Raw genomic sequence first — 22,706 nt, 5'->3', positions numbered from 1 at the left:
TTTTGTATTCAAAAGTATGTGAGCATTTATGTGTGTGCATGTGTGTATGTGTATAGTATGTGATGCACACGTACATCTGCATATAAGTGTGTGTGCACATGTGTGTGTGCCATGTAGTATGTATGTGTATGTGTTGTGTGTTCATATGTGTGCACGTGTACTGATATATGTTGTGTGGTGTGTGCATGTGTGTGGTATGTGTCCATGAATGTGTACCTGTGTGTGTGTATTGTGGGTGCACAGTATGTGTGCTTATGTACACACCCAGAGCCACATCTACACCCACTCAGCCCTTGTGGCTGTCTTTCCTTCTCCCCCTGCAGAAAAGCGACTTTCCCGGGGGATTTCCCATGCCAGCTCAGCCATCGTCTCCCTGGCCCGGTCCCACGTGGCAAGTGAATGCAACAACGAGCAGTTCCCCCTGGAGATGCCAATCTACACATTCCAGTTGCCAGACCTGAGCGTGTACAGTGAGGATTTCAGGAGCTTCATCGAGCGAGACTTGATCGAGCAGGCAACGATGGTGGCTTTGGAGCAGGCTGGTGAGTTGTTCCTGCCGACAGGCCCACACCCTTTAGGCTCAGTGAATGGTGAGCTGGCCCAGCCTACTCTACGAGCAAGAAAAGGGCATGTGGTCTCAGACTTGCGCAGTTTTCTATTAGGATTCTAGATGCTGCGCCATACCTCCTGTTCTGTGGGCCACCTGTGTTCTAGCCGGTATGGGCTAGACGGAGGGGCCGATAACCAGGAGACACTGAAATCTCTGAGTTTTTTCCATTGCTCCTAAATCCCAGTCCTCGTCTAAGGAGAACTCTGTGCCTCTTTGCCTTGCTTCTTTCTCCCCCAGACAGCCCCTTCATGGGTGATGAGCAAAAGATAGGCAAGACCATGGGCGTTAGAGAAAATGGGAGACCTGCCACTTCCTGTGGTCTTGGACAAGTCGGGTGATCTGTCTGAGCCTCAGTTTCCCCATCTGCAAAGATGAGGAGACTGCTGACCGGGCAGCACTTTGGGGTACTAGGTGACGTGTGCCTTCCATAGCTGAGGGTTCCCTGCCTGCCCAGCCTCTCCAGCCTCCACGTTAAGGAAGCACGAAACCTGACCTCAGTCTCCTTCCTTCTTGGTGTTTCCTCCCAGTGAAGAAAGCATTCGAGAAGCAAGGCAAGCTCTCTTCTTTGGAATGTTTAAGGAGAAAATGAGTCCAAAACAAATGTCTAAAACAGATGTAGGTTCTTCCTGAGAAAAAGCAATACCAATTTCACTCATAGTCATTCACATTATAAACATTGCAAAATCATGCATCGGAGGTTTCTCAGGCACGCATGTGGAAGTTGTTGTAGCCGTCTCCTCAGGCCCACCACGCCCCTCCCAGGGGGGGCCCCACCTGCCTGCACGGGCTGACAGTGCACATGGAGCATGTCCTCAGCCAGTGGGATGCCCTGCTCCTGCTGGGGCGGGGAAGCATGGCCTTCCAGTGCTGAGCCAGCCTTCAGCCAGCTCTTCATGTCCACTGTGGAGTGGAGCCTCCATTTCCAAGGCTTGGCCCATGGAGGCGTCCCCAGATGTGACATCCCAGGAGTTTAGGTCTGCAGTCAGCCATGCACTGTTAGGGAGTGGAGCTTTTCTCAGCCCTCGGCCAAGACCCAACAAAAATTACCAAGCACTCTCTAGAGTTCCAGAAGAAGACAGAAGAGAAGTACCTGTAGGTTGGTATGATTCTGATATTGGTAGATGAATCAGTCAGGACCCTGGCAGGAAAGAAAAGGCAGCACGAAACTGTGAGATAAGAGGACTCCATAAAGGTACTGCTTTCTAAAGAGTGGGCAGGATTTAAGGACACCAGTGAAGGATAGTACCGTTCCTGCGGCTACCCTCAGGCCTGGTGAAAGGCAACGGATGAGAGTGGCTGGATGGAGATAACCACTGGCAGGAGGGGTGGTGTCTGGGAGAGAGAAGATGCCAGGGAAATAAATACTCTGACCACACCCTTCCTCCACCATCCGGGTTCTTACCAGTGCCTCCTAATGGCAGAAGGGCAAATTGCAGGGAGTTTACTGATGTGGTCCATGCAGGTCACCCTCTGCCTACAGAGCAGTGTGGACAAGGGTAGACAGTAGATCTGCGGGGCCAATGAGAAACATCCAGGAATTCAATATGCCAGACCTGGCTTCTATATACAGGTGTACACCTGCTTTCATGCCATTGCTTGTCATTGCTTGCCCAGGGCTGTCCCCATCTGCCATTTTCAAGAGGGAAGGCACAATATGCATTTAGACAAAGGATGAGATGGTGCTTAGTGGGGCTTATTTGTGTTGGGCAGGCTTGCAGCCAGGTCGTAGCCGCAGGACTCATGGAAGCCTCACCAGTGGCATGCTGGGCATTAGAACAGACTCTGCATTCCTGATAGCTGGATCTCATGTTGTGACTGTGGAGAAACTGTTATCTCAGCTGCTTCACAGCCATCAAAAGCAACCCAATGACTGGCACCCATAGCCCTGCTCTGTCTTACCTCAACAAGATTCAACAAACATTAAACAATTCAACTAGATTAGCAATAACCTAAACCACTCACTGTGGGGGCTGGCTATTTTAAAGACGCTTCTTTATGACTAATTCAGATAAGAGATTTTCAATAGAAAAGGCTCACTGTTCAGAGAGAAGCGGAAATTAGTATTTGTTAAGAAGGAAACAAGTTCCGTGGGTTACCCTCTGTTGGAAACTACGGCAGCTCAGACCTTTATGCAGCTCAGCACAGCACTGGCTATTGCTAATAGCTCAGGTGATTGGAGCTGCTGCCTGAGTGCTGTGTTTCATATGAAGCTCAGAGTCTCATGCAAGGGTGAAGGTAGAGCCCACCAAGTGACCTTCTCCTTGAGCCCTACCGTGCTTAGCAAAAGCCTTTACTTCTTTTGAATGTCTTTTATTTTTTCCATATTTTTCATATCAATTTTTATCACTTATGTTTTACCTTCCAGACTAGCATTTTAAGATGGGACTCTTTTACTTCATCCAGTCTTAGGAAATACCTTTTAAAAGCCCAAACTTCATGAGTTAAGATGTTAAATTATGAACAGCTCATTGTTAATGTTGGGCGCCATGAAGAGAACCAACTGGAAGCAGAATTCAGTGGAGGCAGGAGGCTGAGGCTCCCACCCAGTGGTGAAGAAGGCATCTGGTCGACACTCACAGGAGAGCTTGGGGAAGTAAGTCCCGCTCTTCAGGGAGTGGTCAAAGGTGCTTGTGGTGCAGTTAGCACCTGAAGATCAGGGAGCTGCCTAGGAAGGAGTACTAGTAGCCAACATGTTTCCCACATCCCTCACACTGAAAAATAATGAAAGTGGCCAGGCACGGTGGCTCACACCTATAACCCTAGCATTTGGGAGGCCAAGGCAGGGGAATCACTTGAGCCTGGAAGTTCAAGACCAGCCTGAGCAACATAGTAAGACCCCATCTCTACAAATACTAAATTTAAAGAAATTAGCCAAGCATGGTGGTGCACACCTGTGGTCCCAACGACTCAGAAGGTTGAGGTGGGAGAGATGTCACATGAGTTTGGACCGCCAGGGCTGCAGTGAGCCATGATCACACCACTGCACTCCAGCCTGAATGCCAAAGCAAGACGTTGTCTCAAAAAATGGAAAAAATAAATAAAAATAACAAAGGCACACAAACAACTGTATGTGAAGCAGTCTCTGGACTGGATGACAGCACGAATCTGACCCCCACCCACCATCTTCTGACTCCTCCAAACCCCTTTCCTCCACTCTCAAGCGAGGTCTTAGACTAGGTCATCTCTCAGTGTCCTGCTATGCTCAGATTCGTGTGAAGACCCTCAGCTGGCACTAAAGGGGTCTCCCACAGCCCCCACCCCATCCGGGTGAGGAGTGTGATCCCTGGAAAGCACTGGCAGCTCCTGCACCTTCCACCCCACAGCCTGGTTCTGCTCCCACGGCGCCCCTCACTGTCACTATCCATGTTTCTATCATGAAATGACCATCCAAGAAAGCTGCTCAGTATTGCTGGGTACCAAGGGTAAATGCCTCTTTCTAGTAGCTTAGTGCTTAGAATCTTTATGAATGAATTATTTATATGTGATATTATTTCAATCTCTCATTGAGAGAGATTGAAACACTGATGTCAAAAAATTAGTAAAAAAAAAAAAAATCCATTTAAGGGACCGTTCTGGCTATATGTGGCAGGAAACACTGTCTCTGTCATAAGACCTTGGGTGGAGGACATCCTTTTCCCTTGGGACAGAACATGAACCCAGGGCTCATGTGGTTCTGAAAATTGGCAAACAGTGGCCTTCACTCAGTTAATGTTGCCCACAGTCCAGCTGTCCATCCCAGAGCCTGATTCCACTCTCCTGGGGACCTGCTTGGTGTCAGCCTCCCAAGCCACATAGGCAGCCCCATCTATTTCTGAGGCCTCCATGTCGAGTGGGGTGCCAGTCTGGACTCACATAAAGCCTGTAGATCTGGGAGACTGGTGTCCCCCAAGCCGTCAAACCCTGGAGAGCACAACTCACTCCCACCCCATGACAGTCTCAAGGCAACAGAAGGGCCAGATCTTCTGGACCTAAAACCAGCTGACCTCCTGAGAGAGGAAGGGAAATACCTTTCGTTCTTTAATGACTAGCCTGCCATTGAGAAGGTGAGAAACCACTACTTTTGCCGTAAGCTGATCCTGCTGCATTTACAGGAAATGGTTCAGAGATTGGGGTCTCTGGGTGTGGGAAGTATCATCCACTGCCTCTGGCGGCAGCTAACCACCATGTGGGCAACCTGGTGTGTGGTTCTTCAGTGTGTCTGGGGGCAGAGGACAGAGGCATTTTTGTGTAACACGGTAGTCACTGCATACTTGGGAGATGGAAACACAGATGTTGAAAAATCTCTAGGCACACCTTTAAGTTGTGCTCCAGGGAAGGATAATTGGATTGGGGGGAATCTGCTGGGGAACCTGCCAGAGAATACAGAGGAGGCTTGCAGGCTTCAGAGTCAGCCCGACCCTGGCTTGAGGCCTGATCGGCAGTGGGAGCTCGGCCACGTCACTTGGCCAGCTGGAGCCCCATTTTCTTCCCTCTGAAAGTCAGATGTGTAACGGCAGCCAAATGGAGACAGACTGACCCAATGTCAGCCTGTGTTGCATGCCCACGAAATGCCCCATCCAGGTCTGGGGCTACTTCCACACTCCAGGCAGATGAAACCCCTGTCCTCAGGGAGGTGAGATTCCAGTGGAAGAAAGCCAGTGAGCAAGGTGGGCATGAAGATGAAGTGGGGCCTCAACGGCTGCTCTGGGGAGCTTAGGAAGGAAGCTGAGGGAGTCCTGGGATGCCGCTGGAGGGCAGGGAGAGAGGCAGCAACGGACACCTTCGGGCCGGCTTTTCCGAAGGGAGTCTAGCATCAAAGTCTTGGCATATTTAAGGAAGCCAGTGTCATGTGAGCTGGTGGAGCGAGGGCAAGAAGGTTTGGAAAGGAAGGCAGGAAAAGGGTAGTAGGGCCCTAAGGAGCCCTTGTGTGTCCTTTGGGCTTCACTATAGGTAGATACACAGCCCCTGGAGGGTTTTGAGCAGGGGGCTGAGGAGTCTTGATTCACATCTGACAGGTTCTGGCTGCTCCTCCTGGAATGGACTGTGGGATGGTAAGAGAAGAAGCTGGAAAAGCAGGGAGAGATGGCTGCTTTAGACCCCAGGGGAGGGAGAGACAGCTGGCAGGGCCGTGGAGGTGGCAATGCAGGTGAGGGGCAGTAGAGAGACCTTGCCATGGGGTACGTTGTGAAGGCAGACCTGCAGGCCTTGCCGATGGAGGACTGGGGCTGTGGCAGGCAGAGAAGAGTCCAGCGTGGCCCTAAGAATGCTGCCCTGAACATGAGGGTAGAGAATGGTGCCTGAGGAGAAGCAGAACCCTGGACGAAGGGCAAGATCAAGGTAGGGGTGAAGAAGAGGCCAGCACCGTCAGGCAAAGCCTGAGACTGTAGTGAGACTTGTGAAGTTGCTGTCCAGATGAACATGTGGGTCGGGAGTCACAGAAAGCTCTGAGTTGGGGATGTGGGTGTGGAGTTAGTGCCCTCAGGTGAAACCCATGGGATGAAGTGAGCTCCTCCTGGGACCATCCCACCATATCCCCACCTGGCCCCATGCAGTGGTGAGCATGAGTTGCACATACTTGTCTGGAGCATGGACAGAAAACAGAAGCCATCCAAAGACTCGGGCTGGGGCCCTGGAGTATTGAGGGCTCAGGAACAGAAGGAAGGGCCAGCAGAGGGGATGGGGAATGTGTGGGCCTAGGAAACAGAGAGAACCAGCAGCAGATAGTGGCCCTGACACCCAGGGTGGAAGGTGTTTCAAGAAGGGAGCAATCAGAGGTGCAAATATACCAGTAAGTCAGTGTGCACTAGAAACTGACCACTGGGTTTGACCGTGAGGCCGGGGTTCTCAGGGAAGGCATGCACTGGAGCTGCACTATGCTTGGTGCAGAGAAAGGTCAGGAAGTGGCTTCCCTTCCTCTTCCCCTTCCCCTTCCCCTTCCTCTTGTAGATCTCACCATTGGCTGCTGTGAGTCCTCTCTTTCCTCCAGCTGCTTGTACCCTCCCCTGCCCTCCATCTCGCGAGGCTTCCATTGGCTTCCTGGCTACCTGGGACCATTCCTTGCTTCCAAAGGCAGCTCCTCCCATCGTCAGTTGCCAGGTTTGCCTTCTGATCCTTGCTTTGCTTTGGAGCTTCCTCCACATTCTCCACCTTCCTCCAGCTTCTGTCAGTCAGGCAGTCGCGGCTCTGAAACCCCCGTGGGCAAGCCTGGAAATACCACGTTTCTTTGTGGGCTGGGTGCAGTGCTGAGCAGCCCTGGCACAGGGCCTGGGCCAGGTGTAGGAGGGGCAGAAGCCACGGTTCACATCTCCACAGCCTGTGGTCACAGCGTGGCTCCTCTCCAGCCCCCCGAGGGGGCATCAAACTGTCCTCTGTGATGTAGTGATGAAGCGGCCCACCTTGTGGGGCTGTCGTGAAGATGAACTGAGATCATGTGTGCACAGGGCTGGGTGTATCCTCAATGTTGAGGAAATGACCTCCTCTACTAACTTTTTATTTTCACACAGTGGTATTTTTTATTTTTCTTTCTTTAAACTTTTTGCTGTAAAGAATTTAAATTGTGAGCAAATACTGTTGTCTTCTTAAGCATTACAGTTGTTCATTCATTTCATAAACATTGATTGAGCACCTATGATGTCTCAAACTCTATTGTCATAGCCCATTTGCATTGCTTTAAAGGGATACCTGAGACCAAGTAATTTATGAAGAAAAGAGGTTTATTTGGCTCACAGTTCTGCAGGATGTACAAGAAGCATGGGACCAGCATCTGCTTCTGGTGAGGGCTTCAGGAAGCTTCCAGTCCTGGCGGAAGGGGAAGGGGGAACAGATGTGTCACGGGATGAGAAGGGGAGCAAGAGAGAGAGAGGAGGAGGTGCCAGACTCTTTAACAACCATCTCATGAGAACCAATAGAACAAGAACTCACTTACTACCATGAGGGTGGCACCATTCATGAGGGATCCACCCCCCATGACCCAAACACCTCCCACCAAACCCCCCTCCAACATTGGGGATCACATTTTAACCTAGATTTGGAGGGGCACACATCCAACTATATCAACTATCAGTATTACCAGGGACTACCAAGATGAGGAACCAAGGCCCCTACCCGGAGGAGCAAAGGACGTAAAGCAGATACCACAGTCCCATGACAGGAGCTCTCGCAGAAGAACATGCAAGGCACAGTGATGCCCAGAGAGAGGACATCTGAGAGCCCAGGTGGGGAGGGTGCACCCCAATGATATTAAAAGGAGTCACAGGGTCACATTTAGGGCAAGAATCGCCTTGTCTTTCTCATAGACAGTTGTCACGTTTTGTTTTCTTTCATCAAAATGTCGTGGGTTGATGAGCAAAAAGGCATCTTATTTTAAAGTGTGTGGTAACCATCTGCTCCGAAACTGAAGTTAATTGGTCCCATTATCATGGATGAATCAGAGGACGGTTGCTCAGAAAAGTCAGAATAAGTGACTAACAGCTCCCCACATGTGAAACCACACGCCTCCCTCAATGGTGTTCACCTGTGATTTTCTTATTTGTAGAAGCTCAAGTTTTCAAGCTATTCATGATGCCAGTGCCCGTGTCTTGTTCCTGTTCTTGTGGTTATGTCATCGGGAGATGTGAATGACCACTCTGTCAAAGCCAGGAGTAGCAACATGGCACCATGAACTTTCGGCATGTCCCCAATCACACTCCTTATGTGGAGCACACCTTTACCTTGGGCACCCCATTTTGGGTTCTGCTGGATGTTAGAATAGGACTGGGCCATGGTGGGGTCTCCAGAGGGTGGAAAGTGCTGGCATTTACCATGGCTGTGCAATCTTTCCAGGGCGGTCACGCCCAATTTACAGCCCTAGGAGTGCTTTCAACTGGGTAAGAGTCCTCACTTCTGGAAGCCGGCTTACATCAAACCACTAAGCTTTGCCCTTCATCCACCCAGCTGCTCTAGCAGGCTATACCCTGCCTACCTGCCCTCTCCCAGTGTGCGCGGTCTCACTGGTCAGGGCCACACTGTTCTCTGCACAGCTTTCAGGATCTGTTTGCTTGCCCTTGAGCATTCAGGTGCTTCTTTGTGCATAGCTCCTCTTAGCAGCATGCGCTTCAGGGACACGAGTAAACCTCCAGACACCTCCCAGACGCTCCAGGATATGCATGTGAAATGAATGGACAGAATTCCTATTTAAATATCCTTGAGCTAAAGGATGCTGTATGCATTTCTACTGCTGCCTAACAAATTGCCACACATTTGGCAGCTTAAAACAACACAAGTATATCATCCCACAGCTTCTGGGGCCAGCAGTCTGCTGTGTTTTAGCTGGGTCTGAGTCTCTGCTGAGAATCTCTCAAGGCTGAAATTAAGGTGTCCCCTGGCTGGCCGTGTGCTCATCTAGGGGTGGATCCATTTCTAGGTTTCCTCCAGTTGTTGGCAGAATTCAGTTCCTTGCAGTAGAATGACTGAGGTCCTGTTTTCTTGCTAACTGTTGGCTCCTAGAGAGTACCCAAGAGACTCAGGAGTGATGCAGGTTCACTGTGCGCTGGTTACTTGCTGAGTCTCATGCACGTGTACAAGTTGCATGAAGCAGGTGTCTTACAGACAGGCAGCAAGGGACAGTAGCAGCCTAGGATTCAGGGCAAGACAGTCACACAAGGCTTAGGACAGCTGCCCAGGGTGCATGCTGTCTTGTCTGTTTGTGCCCCACTTGTGCTGCAGCTGAGGGACCCCAGAAAGCAGCCTGCTGTGGGTTTAATACGAGGGGGATATAGTATCATCATTGGGCTAAAACACTGAAAAACATCCTGTTCTCAGAGGGACCAGAACAGAGTCCAGACTGTTCCAGCCAGTTTCCCATGATCTCAGGCTACTGCATTCCCAGAATATTCTTTTTTTTTTTTTTTTCTGGAGACAGGATCCCCTCTCTTGCCCAGGCTGGAGTGGCAGTGGTGCAGTCTCTGCTCAGTGCAACCCCCACTTTCTGTGTTCAAGTGATTCTCTTGCCTCAGTCTCCCAAGGAGCTGGGACTATAGGCGCCCGCCACCATGCCCAGCTAATTTTTGTATTTTAGTAGAGATGGGGTTTCACCATGTTGCCTACAGTAATTCTTGAGAACTACAGGCAAGAAAGGCGAAAGAACTGCGTCAGTCCAAAGCCACCCACAACCCTGTACTGGGTCCTTGCTGCATAGCTCTGTTCACATGGCATGGCAGTGAAGTTGTTTACTGCTTCAAGTTGTTTACCTCCTGGCATGGCAGTTGTTTACTGCCTCAAGACCAGCCAGAGAATCTCTTTCTCCTCTCTCCCCTCCCCCCTTTCTTATCTCTTCCCTTTACATTCTACCATCTACCCTTTATCTCTAAATCTCTCTGACTTTCCCATTCTCTGACCACTAAATCCTCTTTTAAAGGGATCCTCAGGTTAGATCAGGCAAACTCAGAATAATCTCCCTTTTTATCAACTCAGAGTCAGTGAATAGTAATTACCTTTGCAAAATCCCCTCAATTTGCCCTATGTTATAACGTAATCACCAGGAGTGACATCCTGTCAGAGTCACAGGTTTCACCCAAACTCAAGGGGAAGGGATGACACAGGAGTGCACCCAGGAGGTGAGAATCTGGGGACCACTTTCGAAGTCTGCCTGCCACAGATGCAGTGTCATTACTTGCAATACGATAATTCTTCTATGCAAAAAGATCCAGAATGAGAGATTAAATCGTGCTGAATATGTTGTGGTCAGGGGGATTTTCTTAATTTCCTGATGTGCCACTTTTAACCATTTCACTTGTGTTGGTATGTTACAGCACGCCGTGCTTAGAGGCAAGCATGCATGTGGACTGAATTCTACTCTTTTTTTTTTTGAGACAGAGCCTTACTCTGTCTCCCGGGCTGGAGTGCATTGGCACGATCTTGGCTCACTGCAGCCTCTGCTCCAGGGTTCAAGTGATTCTCCTGCCTTAGCCTCCCAAGTAGCTGAGATTATAGGCATGCACCGCCACGCCCAGCTAATTTTTATATTTTGGTAGAAATGGGGTTTTGCAATGTTGATCAGGCTGGTCTTGAACTTCTGGCCTCAAGTGATCCGCCCACCTTGGCCTCCCAAAGTGCTGGGATTACAGGTGTGAGCCACCGTGCCCAGCCAGAATTTGACTCTTGATTATTTTAAATTTCAAATAACATGTTTCTGAGCCCCCCAAAGACATCATACCCTTTTATTGGGATCTTCTGACAATCAGAACCATAGATCTGGTCATCTGGGATGGGATGAGGGTAGGCACTGTGACAACCGTGCTTTTGAGAATAGCAGCCTTCACATACTGGGTGTATTATACACCATTAATTATGTCCAGGTCTCACATCAGCTGCATGCCGTTGCCCAGATGCTCTTCATTTTACAGATCAGGAAGAAGAGACTTGGGGAAGCATAAAGTTTGCCCGGGGCTGCCTGGCTGTGAAATGTCCACCCTGCCCATGCCACAAGACCTCAGTTCAGCTCAGAGCCTTGGGAACTGTCACCTTTCCCTCAATATATTTTCTGCCACATGACCCATTCCAAATAGGAATTGCATGATTTATTGGTTTTCTTGAAAGAATAAATCACCGATGCCAGAGAAAATGTCCAAAGGAACACTCTTTGAGAAGCCAAATACAAAGCAAGCAGCCAAGTCACACAATTCTAGAGGGACACGTTGTAGAGGGCACTGCGCAGGAACATCTAACAGAGGCAGAGTGAAGGGGGGTGGTCCGGGGTGGGGGGGTACAGATCACGGCAGTCCCCAGGCTTCACATTTAATACTCCTCACACAGAGGGACTGATCCCAAAGCCCTGTCGGGAAGAAAATCAAGTTATAAAATTTTTAAGAGTATACGGTACATACAGAAGAACAGATCACAAGCCCAGGAGACTTCAAGCCAAGTGTGGTGAGAAGCTCACCTCACAGCAGTTCCAGCAGAGCTGAGAAAGCATAAAGGAGGAAGCATTTTGACCATTTTTGTGACTGTTACACATTAACCTTCTTTTTAGGGCAAATAGAGTTGTTTAAGCTGATTTGTCTACAGCAGGTTCACTGAATCATGCAGACTAGCCTACGTTTTGTGTTTTGTCTATAATTAGAGCTAACATTTCGGGGAAATCAGGATGACTTAAGTTTTGGCTACCTGGTTATAGGTGGTTGGGCTTGGGGTGTGTCTGAACTGTGGCCTCCATTTTTATTTTTCTTTAACAGTCTTGTAAAATGCAGGGATATACATGTTGCTGATAGGCTATTACCCACCAAGACTAAAGTTTGAAAGTAAGTCATGTGATGAATCTGTTGTGACAGAGCTTATAAGATGGAAAATATTCATCAAGTCACTATTGCATTGTCATTGTGTTCTCACTTTTATTTTTGTGGGGAGGAAATAATATCAAAGGGATTCTGTTTATTAATCTAGGTATTGGAAGTGAAAAGCAAAGTGTTCAGGCGGGGGTTAAGGAAGGGTTAGAAAATTAAACCTTAGATGTCTTAAAAAGTGATAAAATAAAATTGACATTGTATCAGATCCATGAGAAGTCAGCGTATTCAACAATTCTGAGTAAAATTTTAAAAAGTGATGTTAAAGCATGTATTAGTGACATAAATTCTCAGTTTTATGATGTAGCCTTGTTTAAACTCGGTAAGCATCTAAATGTTTCAGACAGACTCTTTTGCATCATATGGGAAAAATAAGATGAGGTGGAAATATTTTCAAATGGGGGTTTTTTGAAGACGTTCCATCCAGCAAATTCACCACCTGAATCCTTTGTTTTACCTTTAAAATGTCGCCTCAGGTGCATGCAGCTTCCAGCTCACTTTTCCCTTATAGTCACCTCCAGAGCTAGACGCATCATCCTCTCATTGTTTTAATTCCTATTGAAACATACATGTGGGAAAGTGTACAAGTTAAGTGAAGAATAGATCACATCCTTTAACAAGGACTCAGACATGAAACTCAGATCAGGGAAACTGACTTCTTACAGCATCGATTTATTTTGCCTCTTTTTGAGCTTTTTATAAATGGAATCGTGAATGGGTTAAGTTCCAGATTCTTCCACTTAATATGAAGCTTGTGCAGTTCATTCATAGAGTTGTATAGTTACCATATAGCTTATTTATTCTCGTTGGTATATCACATTGCAATGTATACATATATTACAAATAATTTCTCCATTATGTTATCGATGGATTTTTGGTATCTTAGTCAACTAAGGCTAACATAACAAAATACCATAGACCAAGTGATTTAAATGACAGAAATTTATTTTCTCACAGTTATAGAGGCTAGAAGTCCCAGATCAAAGTGCTGGCCAATTCAGCTCCTGGTAAGAACTCTCTGTCTTGTAAACGGCTGCCTTCTCACTGTATTCTCAGATGGTCTTTCTTCAGTGCATGTCTGGGGGTGGGGGACAGTGTGAGAGTTGAAGCTCTCTAGCATCTTTTATATGAACACTAATTCTGTGAGATCAGGACCCCATCCTTATGACCTTGTTTAATAAATCTAAGTTACTTCCTTGAAATCCCTGTCTTCAAATATAGCCGCACTGGTGATTAAGATTTCAACATGTGAATTTTGAGGGGACACATTGAGTCCATAAGGAACTGTTGCAACTTGGTTATTATTATAATAAATAGTGGTGCTTGTATAGGTTTCTGGTAAGCCATGAACACATTTCTAAAGATATATACACTCATCCCTCAGTATCCATAGGGAATTTCTTCCAGGACCCTCCAGATACTGAAATTCTGAGATGTTCAAGTTCCTTATAGAAAATGGTATGCTATTTGCATATAACCTACTCACATTTTTCCATGTATTTTAAATCACCTCTAGATCACCTGTAATACCTAACACAATGCCTACATCATTTCATCCACGTGGATTTGACATATTATTTGACACACGGCAAATTCAAGTTTTGCTCTTTGGAACTTTACGGATTTTTTTTTATGGATAATTTCTATCACCAGTTGGTTGAATTCACAGATTTGGAACCCACAGATACAGAAGGTCAGCTGCACCTAGGAGTGACATTGCTAGATCATAGGATTTACATATGTTCAGCATTGCAACAGTTATCCAAACAGTTTCCCAGAGTGGATGTACCAATTCGCTCTTCCACTGTTGAGAGTTCTGGTTGCTCCATGTTTTTTTGTCTTGTTGTTTTAGTTACTGTGTTGGAAGTGTAGGAGTATCCACACAGTGGTTTTAATTTTCATTTTCTGATGACTAGTAAAATTAGGTACCTTTTCATGTTATTCACCATTTGCATATCCTCTTGTTGGGTGCCTTTTCAGGTTTTTTGCCCATTTTTGAGGTTGCCTTTTTGATTAACTTGTGGGAATTACTTATATATTCCAGATATGGAACCTCTGTCAGTTGTGTGTTGCCAATATTTTTATCCACCCTACTGTTTGCCTTTTCACTCTCTGACTGATGTACCTTAATGAACAAAAGATCATAACTAAAATAGCTCAATTTTCCTTTTTTCCCTTTATGTGAGAGCCTCTATTTCAGTTTAAGAAATCTTTGCCTACCCCAAGTTCCTGAAAATATTCTCCTGCCTTTCATATTTAAATCTACAATCCACCTAAAAACAATTTTCATAAATGATGTGCTATGTAATGAAAATCCATTTTTGCATATATTAATCAACCTGACATGGTATCATTTGTTGAAATCATCCTTTCTTTATTATGCTTCAGTGTAACTTAGAGATAAAGCAGGTGACTGCGTAGGTGTGGGTCTGATTCTGGGTCTGTTCTGTTCCATCAACAATTTTGATGTTATTCTTCTGTAATATTCAATTTAAATCATTTAAATACTTATTATGATTTTTACTTTGACTCATAAGTTACTTGGAAATATGTTGCTTAATCACCATGGGTTCTAGGGTTGGTTTTTTTTTCTGGCTTAATTCTTCTGTAGTCAAAGAATATACAATAAATGATTCAGATATCTTTGCTTTATAACCCAGCATATAATTAATCTTAATAAATATTCTACGTGCGCTTGAAAAAAATTTGAATTCTGTCCTTCTTAGGTATAGTACTTTATATATATATATGTTAATTATATCAAGTTTGTTAATTTTGTTGCTCAGATCGTTTTTATCATTCACTGAGTTTTTGTCCACTTATTCTACAAGTTATTGAAAAGGGTATGTTAAGGTCTCCTACTATGATTGTGGTTTCTTTATTTTTTCCTTAGTTGTCTTTTGCTTTATATATTTCGAACCTATGTTAGTGGGTGCAGAGACATTTAGAATTATTACATGATCATGGGATGTCATAACTTTTCTGAGTTTCATTTTGGTTTATTATTTGGCCCATGGATTATTGTAGGTGTTTCTTTGTTTGCAAGTATGTAAAAACTATGAAATATTTTTAGTTATTTTTATTATTGATTTCTTAATTGCATTGTGGCCAAAGAGCGTTGTCTGTATGACTTTAAATCTGTTGAGAACTTTGCTTCATGATTCAGAATATGATCAGTTTTTTTAAATCATTCCATGTGTGCTTGAAAATAATGTTTCGTCTTCCGTTTTGGCTACATTGTATTGTACTTGTCCGTTGGTCTTTTATTATGTTTTTCAAATATTCCGTACATTTATTGGTTTAATTTTTACCTTTTCTCTCAATTACTGATAGAGATGTGTTAAAATCTCTCATGATGGTGGTGTACTACATCTCCTTTTACTTCTTTGGATTTTTAATCCTGTGTAAATATAATGCTGTTATCGAATGCAGCAATTAAACTGATTTCTTCCTCATGAATTCAGCCGTTGAACAGTATAGACGATGCTTATTTAATTCTAGTAATGCTTTTTGCCTTTTGATTTATCTGCTATTGATTCAGCTATGTTAGCTTTCTGTAGGTTAAAACATTTCTGATGTACCATTTGCCACCTTTCATACCTTTCCTATAGCACTTTTGTATTCTTGTGTTTTAGATTTATCTCTTGCAAACTGTATGTTGTTAATTTATTCATAAAATCCGTTTGACAACCTTTGTCTTTTAACAGGTGCAGTTATTTTTAATGCAACTGCCATTTTCCCTGTTCTTTGTGGGATTTATTCTCTCCTTGCAAACCTTCTTTTAATTCAATTAAATATTGTTTAATAATGACTTTTTTAAAATTCTACAAGTTTTTAAGTTATAACCTCTCTTTCCATTATTAAGAGGTTACCCTAAAATACGCATATGAATCACTTCTCAAATTAATTAACATCTTAACCTACATTACACCCAGGCAATACAGGGACCTTGGAGTAGTTTAATTTTATTCATCCCTATTGTCTCCTGTTTTGTAAGTTGTTGTCATTTATTTTGGTTCTGTAGCTGTAATCTCATCAGACATTATTGTTTTATGCAGCCATTGTTTATTTAGATTTACCCATATGTTTACCTTTTATGTTTCTTCTTATTTCTCCTTGCATGTCAGATCTTCCCTCTGTTTTAAGTTCATCCTTTGGAATTTCTTCGAGTGACTGCTAATTCTACTCTTCCGGTTTTTATTAGTCTTAAAATGTCTTTGTTTTGGTCTCATTTTTTGAAAACACTTCTCGTGGGCATAGTATTATAGATTGACAGTTATTTTCATTCCACACATTGAGGATTATTTCTATTGACTTCTGCTTTCCATTGTTTCTTTTAAGAGGTAGGCTGTCAGTCTGTCACTCCTTTGAAGATAATCTGTTTTTCCCTTTCTCTAGCTGCTTTAAGATCTTTTCTGTCTTTTATATTGTGCAGTTTCACAAGGATATGTTAAGAAATATATCAATTTTATTTTTCTTGCTTAGAATGTCTTAGACCTTTTCGTCTGTAAAGTTATTTTTACATATTTCTTTTGGAAATCCTCAGTCAGTATTCAATATTGCCTGATTCATTCCTTTCTGAATTTTGATTAGACAATGTTAGATCTTTTCAGTCTATTCTTATATCTCATAAACTCTCTTTCATATTTTCTCTTTCTCTCTTAGTTGCTTCTTACTTATCTTCAAGTGTATTAACTTTTTTCTTTAACGATGTCTAACCTGATACTAAACTGATTCTTATTTCTTACTTTAGTTTTTAATATCTTTCATTTTAAGTTCTATAATCTGCCTTTTATTCTTTGGTCATATTTTGTTTAATTCTTTTGTGTATTTTAAACCTTTTAAACATACTTGTTTACTGTCTGTAGCTAACCATTTTTAACCTTAAGCTTATAGGTGTCTATAAACTGCTGATTTTGTGTGTACGACTCTTAGGATGGCTAGTTTCTTGCTGTGTTTGTAATTTTGGATTGTGAGTAGGATGTTATTGGTGGAAATCTTTCATGGCCTGTGTTGAGAATGTATTCCTCTTAAAGAGATTGTTTTTGTTTGTTGTTTTGTTTATTTGTTTGTATCATCTTCCCAAGAGAAATTATCTTTGGTAGTTAAAACCAATTTTATGTTAATTTCTTGGCTTAGTGGTTCCAAGCCACAAATCAATTTTAGCTCAAATCTTCATGAGAGTCAACGTGTCCAGGAGAAGTTTTTATTTTCCTCTGCTAAGCCCAGGCTAAAAGAGACAAATTTTCTTCTCAGCTTCCTCTGCCAGAGCAAAGTTATGTCTAATCTTTGCTCTGGATGTAGTTTTTGAGGGTCTTAACTTTATGTGGAAGGAAAAGGCTATCCCCAGACCCAATTTCCCACATTTCGGGGTCTCCAGCCTTTTTTCCAGTTCTTGTGAAGTAATTAAACAGTTAAATGTCTTCACTTATAGGCAGTTGCTTGTTTGGTGCGTACTAATTTCCATTCCATATTTATTTTTGGTTGGAGATCTACTACACTTTCTTTCATGCTTGGATATGCATTTTAAAGAATTCTTGAAAATAAGTATTTTAATTTTCTGACCTCTTTTCGTCTTGAAATTTTTGCCCTCCTGCTCATTTTAGAGAGCAGATTTCTCTTTTCAAATAACCAGAGACAAGGCCTTCAGCCCTCTCTTTATCTGCAGTTCCACACACATGCACACAGGTTCTTACTTTAAATTATTTTTTGCTAAGTATTATAGAGAAATCAAGGACAATTAAGTATAGAGTAACAAAAGTAAAGACCAATGAGGGTTTGTAGTGATGTAAGAAATATTTTCATTGATCTTAAAGAGTTGCTTTCTTTGGTTCATTAAGCTTAACACCTAAAGGCCAGATCTTTCTTTATGTTCCTCACATGGTTCCTTTCCCAAGATTTATTCAACTTTTTTCTTTAAGTCTTCTTTATCCTAATACTACAACGTAACCAATGAATGTAGGCAAAAAAAAATGTAACATGCTGTATTTAGTTGTCTACCCAATTCAAGAATATAATTTGCATTTCTGAGAACCTCCAGACAGTGCCTCTCGAGCAATCTGTATAGAAAGATGACTCTTTCCTTTAGATTTCCAATTCACTGTCTCCCTATGCTTCTATAAAATTTAACAAAAATATTGCAGCAAAGCCCATTGCTACAAAAGCTCCTAAGCGTTTCCTATCATTTTCTGTACTTGCCTCATTGTGCACCAGCTGACCTCCCTCTAAGCAGCACCAGGAACTCTGTATACAAAAGCTTCCCTTTCTCTGCAGTTTATGGTCTTTCTTGCATGAATGTCAAAGCAATTGTGCTTACTATTAAAAGGACTTTGGTGTATCAAGGTACTTTTTAAGCCAAAGTGTTTTGGTTCACTCATTCATTCATTAGTATATGCATAAATATACTCCTTTATTTAACTGAGGAGTTTGGACCTGTATATGCATCACGTATGGTATACATGGTGCTTTCTATATGCCATGCCCTATCTTAAGTACTTTCCTAATGTTAAATAATATAATGTTCATAAAAACTGTTAGATCAGGACTATTATTATCTTCATGTTTAAGGCTTGAGGACTGAGACATAGAGTGAGTAAGTAACTTGCCCAACACCACACTGCTAAGAAGTAGTGGAACTGAGATTTGAACCCTGGAAGTCTAACTCCAGATTCTGTTCCCAACCAGTCTGCTGACTGCCTCTCTAATGACTGTCTTAGTCCCTCTAGTTTGGATCCTGCAAGGGTAGTTGTTTCAAAGCTCTCTTTATTTCATCTTCATTTTCAACTTGAAACAATGGGTCACTATTGCACAGACCTCTGAATTGAAAAGGGAAATCAGGTCTTCCACCTCCTTTGTGGGAAGAATGATGATTGGTTAGCGTGTCTGCCGTGGAAAGTGTGGCAATTTTTCAATGCTGCTTGCTGTGGTGTAGAAGGCATTGATAGAAGAAGTCACCTGCTAGCTTCAGGGCTCTGTGCCTTCAAAAAATTTGAAAATTGTAACCAAACTGTGAAAATTCCAACTCAATCTATTGAAAAAGCAGAAAAATTTAGTCAAACTAGTAACTATATTAGTTAGATTTTCCCAAAGTATATTTAACTGAATTCAACCCATTTTTAAAATTTAATCAAGACCAATGGGTTAATTTACATAGAAATTGTCTTTGGCACCAGAACAGAATGTCTTCGCTGAAGACTGTGGAGCAAACCCACATGGCATTTCTTTCGTCTTGAACATCTTCAAATCTGTGGGAAAGTTGAAAGACAGGTATTTATATATCTTGCAGCAAAAAGTCACCAATTTTGTCACATTTCCTTTCTCTCTCTTTATATGTATGGAAGTACATACACTTTTTCTCAACCATTTGAATGTGTATTACGGATACTTCACTTCTTCTGAAAATAAAGACATTCTCCTATATGACTAAAGCAACATTAGAAAATTAGCAATAACTTAGTAATACCAACTAATAGAGTCCATATTCAGATTTCCCCAATTGGCCCCAAAATCATTTTGTAATTTATTTTCATTCCAAAACCCAAAGTTTGTGCATTACATTTGGTTGTTATGGCTCTTTATTCACCTTTTTAAACAACATTCTCTCATCTTTTGTTTGTTATGAAAATGGATATTTCACTAGTCCCAACCAGTTCATGTACAATGCTTATATCTTATTGTTGAATGGCCCAACGAGGTTAATTCCTCTCCCTTCTCCCAAGTGTATACCTCAGGGTCATATGACCCTGGCTTACTCTCCTTGTATCTGGAAGAAATGCTGGGACTAGCATAAGCCTTGCTGATCTGCGCACTCCATAGGGATGAGAAGGGGAAAGACTTGCTTTGCCCAGACACTGGCTGTGAGCCAGGTTGGAGAGAGAGACAGCCCAGGGGAAAGGAATGGAGGTGTGAAGAGGAAGGAGTATGGGAGGAATGGGATAACATGGTTTTGAGGCACTTACTCATTACATGGACCCATTGGATTGCCACTGTCCCTCTGGGGAAGAGCAAGTCGGGAGTCTTAGAGAAGAATCCTCAGTCTCTACTACAGGGGAAAGGTGAAGCCAGAGCCTCCCAGAATCAGTGTCTGGCTGAGAAGCTCTGGACAGTGCTTCTCAAACAATCTGTATTGAAGAATCAGTAGCAGAGAAATAAACATTGTGTATAGTACAGATTCTTCAACATTTAGTAGTATCATTTATCTGAAGATTTGAATATATCATGTATTTTTAAATACTGTCTTCATGTGACATAATGAAAAAATTCCCAAATTCATCTTGGTGTTACAGTGGGGGAGGAAGGAATGAGAATGAAATGGGGGAGGCATATAGAGTGATCTTCAGCTTGATCTTTACTCATTTTTCTTTTCTTTTACGTTGGAAGGAACCTGCTGGAGTACATATGGCAGAGGAGGGACATCCATTTGGTTTTGGGTGATGGATGTGTTGCTCTTAGCACTTCACAAAATTTGAGTTCCACTTCTGCTCCTTATTAAATAATATGGCTTTTGAAATCATATAGGTCAGAGGAGTTAAAATTGGCTTGCCACAAACTCAGCCATAACAAACAAAATTAGACTGGACTTTTTGTGATCTGATTTTGTCCTGGATGAGCGAGGGCTCCAGTTAAGGTTCAGCGGATTGTGGGCAAGTTTACTTACTCCCTGTGAGCCTGTTTCCTTCTCTCTAAAATGGGAATAACATCCCCTGACACAAAGCTGGTTGATTTATTGAAGGTCCTGCAGTGAGCAGGAGGACACACTAACCCAGCCAGCAGGAGCTTAAACCATGAGGTCATCATTATCCCACATGACTCAGGGTCTGAAAACACGGATGTTCGTGGTAGGGTTGATAGCTGCACAGTGTTATGGAGGACCCAGGCCCACCAAGCATCCTGTTCTCTCCCCAGCGGGTCAGTGCTAGCTCTATCTGGGGATGCAGTGTAGCTGTGGCCACATCAGGCCACACATCCTCACACTACCTCATTCAAGGCAGCAAGAGAGAGCCCCTGACTATGGCCCTTGTGAAGGAGAAGCAAGCCCCAGCAGGTCTCCTCTTACGTCTCATGGGCCAGGTGACAGCATGTGGCCATGCCAACAACAGTCCCTGGCAAGAACTGAATTGCACAGGTCGTCTTGGACCTATCAACATGGGCATGTTGCCCCATGGGGCAGGCAAGGAGGCTTGCCTGAGAAGCTCCAGACGCAGGCAGGGCTCTGTCAGCAAGGATGGGAGGGAAAAGCTATGGAGTGGGCAAAACAACGGGATCTGCCACAGAAATGCAGAGACCACCTGCCTCATTAGCATATTCCCTTTCCCACTTCTCCCTGATTGTCTGCTCATGTTCCCTCTACTCCCTGACTGTTGCCCGCAGCACTGGCAGCTGAGATCACTGCAGAGGATGAACGAGGCTGCCTACTTTAGTGTCAAATGTGTCAGGTTTCCAGGTGATACAGCCACTCTGTTGAATTTTATGCCTTTGTAAGCAAAGATCTTGTCATTTTATTCTACTTTGTGGCAATCCAGTTTTGCTATATCCCAGCCTGGTTGTTATAAACACTACACACTGGGGTCAGTTGGGGGGAAATAGGGGAGGGACGGTGGGGGGTGGGGAGCTGGGGAGAGATAGCAAGGGGAGAGATGCCAGATGTAGGTGATGGGGAGGAAGGCAGCAAATCACACTGCCACGTGTGTACCTATGCAACCATCTTGCATGTTCTTCACATGTACCCCAAAACCTAAAATGCAATAAAATAAATAAATGGGGAAAAAAAAAGTCAAGTAAGACAGGTTGCTATTTCACAGCGTAGAGAAAAGGAAGTGACTAAGTAACTGCATGTTTTTTCCAGTGATGTCCCCAGCAGGCCATCCAGTGATACTGTCAGTTAAAGCCCCTACTTGCATGTCTCATTTAGCTTTAATAAGGTGATTATAGGTGCTAAGAACATGCCAGTTTGTTAGCATAAGCATTAACATCTTCATATGATAAATAGATGTTTGTCTACTTAACTTGGTAGTGTTAATTTTAATACATATTTTCATTTAGAATTAAGGGCACAGTTATTTTTTTATCAGTAATGCCACTTGTTAAAATGGAATCACTGAATCTTAACCAAAAAGCACTGGAGAGTGGATAGGGATTCAGTTTAAACAAAGAACCGACGAGTTTTATTGTATTAAACTTTGTTAATATGGCAACGTGTTAAGCAGTAACTCTCTGACTCTAAAATAAATATACTCCTGGGGCCTTAATTTTCAAGCATTACTTGCAGTCTTTATCCTTCATATTTTATTATTTCTATTCTGATAGCAACAACTTTTATTAGATTTTTTTATTTGTACAAATTTATGGGGTACATTTGAAATTTTGTTACATGTATATAATGTATAGTGATCAAGTCAGGGTGTCCATCATCCAAATACAATTCATTTTTGTTAAGTAGAATCACCCTATTCTGCTATCAAACATTGAATGTATTCCTTCTTGTGGTATGTTTGTACCTTTAACCCACTTCTCTTCATCCTCCCCACCACTCACCCTTCCTAGTCTCTGGCATCTGTCTTTACACACTCTCCCTCTATGTGATCAAATTTCTAGCTCCAACATATAATTCGGAACATGCAATATTTGTCTTTCTGTGCCTGATTTATTTCACTTAGGATAATGACCTCCAGTTTGATCCATGTTGCTGCGAATGAATGACATCATTCTTGTTAATAGCTGAATAGTATTCTCCCGTCTATATACACCACATTTTCTTTAGCCACTCACAGATGGAATGTAGAAATGTAAAACATGTTCTG

The 22,706-nt window shown here is 43.3% G+C and overlaps 1 protein-coding gene across 2 annotated transcripts in view; it reads left to right on the top strand.

Moving 5' to 3' along the window:
• OTUD7A (OTU deubiquitinase 7A) overlaps positions 1–22,706 on the top strand; it is a 293,684-nt gene that overhangs the window by 237,850 nt on the left and 33,128 nt on the right. For both annotated transcript variants that reach the window (XM_032259956.1, XM_032259957.1), the window contains exon 6: positions 324–542. In XM_032259956.1, the coding sequence (XP_032115847.1) occupies positions 324–542 (219 nt within the window). The remainder of the gene's footprint in view (positions 1–323; positions 543–22,706) is intronic.

This window comes from Sapajus apella, unplaced genomic scaffold (assembly GCF_009761245.1).
Source record: "Sapajus apella isolate SASKATOON/1434 unplaced genomic scaffold, GSC_monkey_1.0 scaffold113, whole genome shotgun sequence".
Classification (NCBI taxonomy): Eukaryota; Metazoa; Chordata; class Mammalia; order Primates; family Cebidae; genus Sapajus; species Sapajus apella.
The sequence above is the reverse complement of the archived record's forward strand: the minus strand, read 5'-3'. Positions and strand labels throughout refer to the sequence as shown.